The sequence below is a fragment of the Teleopsis dalmanni genome, unplaced genomic scaffold (assembly GCF_002237135.1).
Source record: "Teleopsis dalmanni isolate 2A unplaced genomic scaffold, ASM223713v2 unscaffolded_contig_1310, whole genome shotgun sequence".
Classification (NCBI taxonomy): Eukaryota; Metazoa; Arthropoda; class Insecta; order Diptera; family Diopsidae; genus Teleopsis; species Teleopsis dalmanni.
In genome coordinates this window covers 1210-9565 of record NW_024032692.1, presented here as the reverse complement: position 1 = coordinate 9565, position 8356 = coordinate 1210, and the positions used below count along the sequence as shown (strand labels likewise).

The window sequence follows — 8356 nt, the reverse complement described above, 5'->3', positions numbered from 1 at the left end:
AGCAGCCGCAAGTTTATATATATACTTCAGTATCTATTTAAATGTTATCCATATCCATGTTAGTTTATAAAAAAATTCATCTTAAATTTTAACATTTTATGTCGTATATCACTCCTTATAAAAATGTTAGAATACGCACATTTAATTTTAATTTTATTTTAATTATAAAGTAATAAAAAGAACATTTTTTTTAAATATACATATTTAATAAAATACTTATAATAGTCAAAGTTAAATAATTAAATTATAATTATAAAAGAAAAAGTAAAATGATTTCATTCTTATATATTTTTAATCATGTATGTAGATATAATTTTTTTTTATGAATTCTATTAAGTAGGATACGTACAGTTGTTATTCGAATGATATTGAAAACTATAAATTTAATTGCTGATATGTTATTAATAACGTTTATATATAATAATTTTTCACATGATTAAAAATTATTTAAAACTTGTAATAAAATTTTAAAAATAATACGTATAGAAAATCTTAAAACATATCTTAAAGTAAACGAATTCAATGTAACATGTTAACATTATGGATGGATATCTAATCTCAAATAGACACTATTTGATATAATTAAAAGTGATAATCTTATATTCTAATTAAAATACAATATATTTATTTATAATTATTTCTATTAGTGCTTTGAAATTTTAAACTTTTATATAAATTGAGTTAATATTTCAAAATAGGATAAAACATAAGCATTCAAAATGTTAAAACTGACGTTTTTATGCATCTCATGTTTTATTAAATTTGCATTTATAAATATATGAAATATATAAAACCATATATATAATTTAACAGAGAATTGAATAAACTATTTAATAAATAATTTAATATATAAATTATACAAAAGATAACTTTAAAATATTCTAATTTATTAACAAGTTCAACTATAGATTTACAAAATTTAAAGTTTAAACCAATTTTTATATATTTTATATAATTATAATTAGTATAAAAATGAATGTAATAAAATATTCAATATCTTCTTTACTTAATTTGATTTAAATAATTGTGTTTAATTTACTTGGTCTATTTAAAATTAATAATAAATGTTGAAAAATTTTTTCAAACTCAGTAGAAATATGTATTAATGAAAAATTTTTATAAATGCGCTCTTCTCGGCGCTTCGTACAAAGTGAGCTAAGCTACCATAAAAATGCGAAAAAATATCATAAGTAAGAATATTACGGAATATTAAAAAGCAAATATGTCTGAAGCTGTTGCCGTTGCAAATACAGATTCTCCAAAGGAGATAACTGCCGTTCCTGAAAAGAAAGTTGCTGTTAAAAAGGCAACAAAAGTAAAAAAACCTTCTGCAGCTCCATCTCATCCATCAACACAACAAATGGTTGATGCATCTATCAAGAACTTGAAGGAACGCAGCGGATCTTCATTGTTGGCAATTAAAAAGTATATAAGTGCCACATATAAATGTGATGCCCAGAAATTGGCTCCATTTATTAAAAAATATTTGAAAACTGCTGTAGCTAATGGCAAATTGATACAAACAAAAGGAAAAGGTGCATCTGGTTCATTTAAATTATCAGCTGCTGCTGCTAAGTCTCCTAAATCGTCTGTCGAGGGTAAGAAAAAGAAGGTGCCATCAGGTGTTACGAAGAAGAAGGTTACTGCATCATCTGCAGGTACTAAAAAGTCAAAGGCAAAGGTATCTGGAGAGAAAAAACCTAAAAAATCTGCGGCAGCTAAGAAGAGTGTTGAAAAGAAAAAAACTGAGAAAGCTAAAGTTAAAAGTGTTAAAAAGATTGGATCTGTTAAGGCTAAGCCAGCTAAACCAAAGTCTACTTCTACAAAAGCTAAAACGGCCGCAAAACCTAAAAAAACTGCCGTTAAAAAAACATCAGTCAAGAAAACTGCTGCAAAAAAATAATTTTAAAAATCAAACTTTAAATTCATCAAAACAGCCCTTTTTAGGGCTACAAAATATGTGTAAAAAGAAGATAAGAAGATTCATTATTTATTTATTTATTTATTTATTTTATAAAATGTTTTAGTATATGGTATACCTATTGCGTTTATTAATGATCGGTCACTAAAGATTGAATAATCACCTATCGAAGTTAGGAATTCAATCCAACTCAGACTGCAGATACTGTAGAGAAGAGAGAAACTGCATACTATGTGCTTGGGTAGTGCCCACTGATGCACAAACGGAATAAACACCTAGGAGGGTATTTCATGGATCATAAATATTCAAGACTAGGAAAGATGGACTTTATATTGTCTTTCATTAAAGAAAACGGACTTGGAGAAACACTCTAACCCGAGTAATGGGCACAATATACCTTGTAGGTCACAGTGCACGATCATTTCTTTTAATAATACCTCATGAATAATATGAAGAAATTCTTTTATTCTGTAATGCGCTATAAATTTAATCTCTAATAAGCAAACAAAAATTCTTTATGCATTTAAAAAAATTATATTCTCTTATTTAGACATTATGTGCAATACTTCACATCATTCTTAAGTTAATAAATATTTATCTTATTCTATTATATTTAATATCCAATTATTTATTTATTATAGTAATGACCATAAAATATTATATATCAAAATATGTCATTTATTTGATGAAATACTCACTTGTATATATTTTATTCACTTAATTTCATTTTTAAATTCTATTTTAAATAAATAAAAATAGTGGTTTATGCTAATTTTATTTATTATTATATAATGCTTCTAATTACACTTGTTAATTTATAACTAACACACCACACTCGGTACTCACTTGCAAGACGCTGCAAATTACTTAAAGATAACTTTAAAATATTCTAATTTATTTCAATAACAAGTTCTTTTATTTCTTTTCTTTATATAATATTGTCATAATTCACTTAATTCATATACGAATTTTTTTCACTTTCATTTTCCCCGGAAGCAGTTTGCTTGTTGAACACTTGGATTTGGATTTGGATTAAGATTAAGATTCAGTGTGAGATTTGAATTCACTAAAACCACCTCTTAGGAATGAATGGAGAAAATTTTTGCACCATTGTGCGGAAACTTCAAACTGCAATATCTAACAGTCCGCAAATTACTCATATACGTCAGTTCTATTTATCTTATTCTATAAAAAAATTGAATGAGAATTATAATTAAGCCCGTAAGAAGCTAGTCCACATATATACTGCTAATGTAACAAAGAAATTGAGAATTATAATAATAAATATTTTGTACATTGTTAAACTGATCATTTTAATTATAAATTATACTCGACAGACATCAACCGATCAGGCTAATAATAAATTTTATTTTTTTATAATTTTAGAAAAATACCAACACATATATATGTAAATTTATCTCTTTAAGTGTAAGATTATTTGGGTCCTGAAAAGGACCATTGGGCAATATATTATTGCATTATTAAATCAATAATTGATTATTTGCTTAACCTCCAAAACCGTATAAGGTACGGCCTTGTCTCTTTAAAGCATATACGACATCCATGGCTGTAACAGTCTTCCTTTTGGCATGTTCTGTATATGTAACAGCATCACGGATCACATTTTCCAAAAATACTTTCAATACTCCACGAGTTTCTTCATAAATCAAACCAGAAATACGCTTAACTCCGCCTCGGCGAGCTAAACGTCTGATAGCTGGTTTCGTAATACCTTGGATGTTATCACGAAGAACTTTGCGGTGACGCTTAGCACCACCTTTTCCTAATCCTTTGCCACCTTTACCACGACCAGTCATTTTGTATTTAAATTTTTATAGATATGGTAGAACCGTTCGAATTCAAATTCAAACAATAAATGAAGTGACGACAGATGATTGACGACTATTTATAGAAAATATAAGCACTACGAAAGATATGAAAAATATTGGGTAAAGCAAAACAAAACATAAGAAAACAAAACAAAAAGAATAAGCAATATGAGAAACAATGAATGTTAAAACATGTGAATAGTTGAAACAGAACATCCAGGTATGATGAGAAAATTGAGCTATTCAATTGCGCTATTTTTTAAAATACCATATTGTAACATATCTCATAAATTATGGCTCGTACAAAGCAAACTGCTCGTAAATCGACTGGTGGTAAGGCACCACGAAAACAATTGGCTACCAAAGCCGCACGTAAAAGTGCACCAGCTACTGGAGGTGTGAAAAAACCACATCGTTATCGTCCAGGAACTGTAGCTTTACGTGAAATTCGTCGCTACCAAAAGAGTACTGAACTCTTGATTCGCAAATTGCCATTCCAGCGTTTGGTCCGTGAAATTGCACAAGATTTCAAAACTGATTTACGTTTCCAGAGTTCTGCTGTAATGGCTCTTCAAGAAGCTAGCGAAGCATACTTAGTGGGTCTTTTTGAAGATACTAACTTATGCGCAATTCATGCCAAACGCGTTACAATTATGCCAAAAGATATTCAATTGGCTAGACGTATTCGTGGAGAACGTGCTTAAGATTGGAAGCAATATAATTTTATAAATATACAAAAATCGGTCCTTTTCAGGACCAAAATTATATAAAGAAAAGAGATAAATAAAAATGACATGACTTATCCAGGGTTTGAAATTGCTTGACTATTTTCAATTGCTTATTTTTGACTATGAAAATAAAATAAGCAAAATGTAAATGTAAATGTAAATGCAACAATTATAATAGTAAGTTTATTCAAAGAAAAGAGATAATGATAAATTATATCATATAGATATAGTATAGACATAGCTATTAGAAGTAGCATAATATATATTAATATGTATATGTATCATATGTATACTATTATTAGTATCATATAGTATATCATTAGACATAGAATGTTTCACGTCATAACATTTAATTGAATCAATATGTTTTATTTTTCTTTTGCTGTAAGCAGAAAGCATCAAAAGCCATAATGTAATGTAAATGACTTGAACTTACTAAAAGAACGTTTAAGGAATGAGTTGTAAAAGAGCTCCCATGAAATTGTATGTTTTCAAATTTAAAGCACGAATGCAAATATAGAATATATCAATTTAAAAGCGATGATAGTACTAAGACTGATGATAAGGATTAACACTCGTTAATTCAAGAGTTAACTCTATTTAGCAGGTTATATTATCCATGATCAAAAAACTGTAAGATCGTCAAAACTGACAGAAATTAATTTGTTGATTGAATCATTTATTCACTAACAACCAAACGATAGCTGATAATTCATGAAGAGACTGTCAAAGTTTTTTTTTATTTTTTTTCTTCTATCAGTAGCCTCTTAAAAGAAATATCAAAAACAAAATATATATCATATTTATATTATTATTATGTTGAGGTTAATTGAGTCAGTGCACTTGAGCACTTTTACTTTCTATTAACAATAATCCTTGTCTGGATTATTGTTTATAACTTTATCAGATCTGCGTACCTCCCCGAGGAGCTTGCAACCATTCTGAGATTCAATAACGCGGTATTGGTAAGCCTGTCAGTTTTCGTAAATAATTTCAGGAATCTATACATATTTATAATATAGATAAATTATCAACTCAATTGAATATTTTTGTGGCCCTGAAAAGGGCCTTTTGAATAAGTGGTGTTTGTTTGATATAACGCAATTTACTTGGAACTAGTATACTTAGTGACAGCTTTTGTTCCTTCACTAACTGCGTGCTTAGCCAGTTCACCGGGAAGTAAAAGACGAACAGCAGTTTGAATCTCCCGACTAGTAATGGTGGAGCGCTTATTGTAGTGTGCTAAGCGCGAAGCCTCAGCAGCAATACGTTCGAATATGTCATTCACGAAGCTGTTCATGATGCTCATGGCTTTCGATGATATACCAGTATCGGGGTGGACTTGCTTTAACACTTTATAAATGTAGATAGCATAGCTCTCCTTCCTCCTGCGCTTCTTCTTCTTATCGTTTTTGGTTATATTTTTCTGAGCCTTTCCATCTTTTTTGGCTGCTTTTCCGCTAGTTTTTGGTGGCATGATTTCTGATTTTAAATTTTAATCGTCGATTTGGGGCAATTTCCGTTTCTATATAAACATTTTTCAAACGAAAGTTTAAAGCAATTTTTTATTTTAAATTGCGTTTAGAAAAAGTATATGAGATAATTTGTCGGCATCATTAAAAAAAAAAAAAAAAAATTCCAGGTGCTGATAAAATTAGTAACCGCTGTATCAAAAATCTGCCTGTAGCATCAATCATCATAATTAATAATATAATCAATGCCATGCTACAGTTAGGTAAATTTCCAGATAAATGGAAAGAAGCATTAGTAATTGTGCTCCCGAAACCCAACAAGAACCACACATTCCTGCAAAACTGGCGACCTATCAGCCTACTTCCAGTTATGGGGAAACTAGCTGAAAGAGTCATTCTAAATAGACTGCAGACCGAAACAAATCGCCTAAAACTTATACCGGACGAACAATTCGGCTTCAAAGCCAACCATTCGACCGATCTACAACTGGCAAGAGTGACACAATACATCCAATCTGCACTTAGAGAAAATAAATCGACGGGCATGATAATATTTGATGTTGAGAAAGCGTTTGATAAAGTTTGGCACGATGGCCTCATCTCTAAAATGTACGACCTAAATCTACCTCTCAACATCATCAAAATCATTGGTAGCTTCATGCATAAAAGACAATTCAGAGTCAAAATCAATAATCATCTATCAACCCCCAGATTTATTGAAGCAGGGGTGCCTCAAGGCTCTCCATTGTCTCCAGCCCTATACAATCTCTTCACTTCCGACATTCCAAAGCTAGAACCATCTAAACTAGCCCTATATGCAGATGATACCTGTATATTCTATGCTGATAAAAATACTTTAAACGTCAGTAACACATTACAGGAACATGTTGACTGTGTCACTTCTTACTTCCAAAAATGGAAAATTAAAATTAATAACGATAAAACGAAGGCAATTTTCATAACCAGAAAACGGTGGCAATATCCACCAAAATTAAAAGTAAATGACACCGATATAGACTGGGAAGACCACATCAAATACCTGGGGATTACATTTGACAAGAAATTCCAATGGAGCACGCACATATACAATCTAAGAAATAAAATCAACACAATGCTAAACCATTTACGACCGCTCTACAAAAACAAGGCTCTAAGTATCAAAAATAAAAAGTTGCTTTATACCCAGATAATGCGTCCGGCGCTATCATATGGCTTCATTGCTTTCTCCAAAACTTCAAAAACTAACTTCAACAAACTTCAAACATGTCAAAATATAGCCATTAAAAAAATATTTAACATTCCCTGGTACATAAGAAATGTCGATATTCAAAGGGATCTAAAAATCACACCTATCAAACTATACATTAAAGACAGGGCTCTCAAATTATTCAAATCAATAGATGCACATGACAACACTTTATTGCAAAATCTACACCAACAACCTATTCACACTACAGGAAGATACGCGGACATCCGTACCATTATTAACTAAACTAAACAATAAAATTAATTGAGCACTCGTCATTTACCCAGTGGACATAATCTAGAAATGTCTACCACTATAATTGAGTCAAGGTATTAACTTTTACCGACTCGAACTCAATTTTCAACAACAATTAAAAAAAAATAGATCCAATTTTTATAAATCTCAACTACTAGAAACTCAACTCAACTATGTCTGGTCGTGGTAAAGGTGGTAAAGTTAAAGGCAAGGCAAAGTCACGATCAAATCGTGCTGGATTACAATTTCCAGTTGGTCGTATTCATCGATTATTGCGTAAAGGCAATTATGCTGAACGCGTTGGTGCAGGTGCTCCAGTCTACTTAGCTGCCGTTATGGAATATTTGGCTGCTGAAGTTCTTGAATTGGCTGGCAATGCAGCACGCGATAATAAGAAGACAAGAATCATTCCTCGTCATTTACAGTTGGCCATACGTAATGATGAAGAATTGAACAAATTATTGTCTGGTGTTACAATTGCACAAGGTGGTGTACTACCAAACATTCAGGCTGTACTTTTGCCAAAGAAAACAGAAAAGAAGGCTTAAATTATTTTATTTTATTTATTAAAATACGAATACATATACGTGGAGAATTAACTATCAATTAATCCGTCCTTTTCAGGACGACAAAATTTATTTTATTAAAGAAAATGTATTTCATTAAATCAATTGATATAAATATTGTACATACTATCATACCTACCCTACTAACTTACACAAGCCATACTTTAAAACACTTAACAATCAATCATTTCTTGCCTCGCCCTTCTGTTCCGTTACATTCCTGGAAGACCTTCATGAAATCGAAATCTTCGAAAATTGTAAATCAGCCTACATAACAGATAAAATACATAGCATTGTTAGTGTATAACTTAACACTGCGTTTTGCTACATAGTAATAAT

The 8356-nt window shown here is 30.4% G+C and overlaps 5 protein-coding genes across 5 annotated transcripts; 3 read left to right on the top strand and 2 right to left on the bottom strand.

Annotated features, from left to right (window-relative positions):
- Window positions 1-1197: 1197 nt before the first annotated feature.
- Window positions 1198-1903, top strand: LOC119664027 (histone H1-like). Its single transcript, XM_038073610.1, has one exon. The coding sequence runs from the start codon at window positions 1223-1225 to the stop codon at window positions 1901-1903; it is 681 nt and encodes a 226-aa protein (XP_037929538.1). The 5' UTR covers window positions 1198-1222.
- Window positions 1904-3426: 1523 nt separating this feature from the next.
- Window positions 3427-3738, bottom strand: LOC119664024 (histone H4). Its single transcript, XM_038073607.1, has one exon. It carries the CDS (start codon window positions 3736-3738, stop codon window positions 3427-3429), a length of 312 nt encoding a protein of 103 aa, XP_037929535.1.
- Window positions 3739-3947: 209 nt separating this feature from the next.
- Window positions 3948-4481, top strand: LOC119664025 (histone H3). Its single transcript, XM_038073608.1, has one exon. The coding sequence runs from the start codon at window positions 4044-4046 to the stop codon at window positions 4452-4454; it is 411 nt and encodes a 136-aa protein (XP_037929536.1). The 5' UTR covers window positions 3948-4043; the 3' UTR covers window positions 4455-4481.
- Window positions 4482-5535: 1054 nt separating this feature from the next.
- On the bottom strand, window positions 5536-5970 carry LOC119664026 (histone H2B). The gene has a single exon (XM_038073609.1). It carries the CDS (start codon window positions 5953-5955, stop codon window positions 5584-5586), a length of 372 nt encoding a protein of 123 aa, XP_037929537.1. The 5' UTR covers window positions 5956-5970; the 3' UTR covers window positions 5536-5583.
- Window positions 5971-7576: 1606 nt separating this feature from the next.
- Window positions 7577-8023, top strand: LOC119664028 (histone H2A). Its single transcript, XM_038073611.1, has one exon. The coding sequence runs from the start codon at window positions 7625-7627 to the stop codon at window positions 7997-7999; it is 375 nt and encodes a 124-aa protein (XP_037929539.1). The 5' UTR covers window positions 7577-7624; the 3' UTR covers window positions 8000-8023.
- The last annotated feature ends 333 nt before the right edge of the window (window positions 8024-8356 follow it).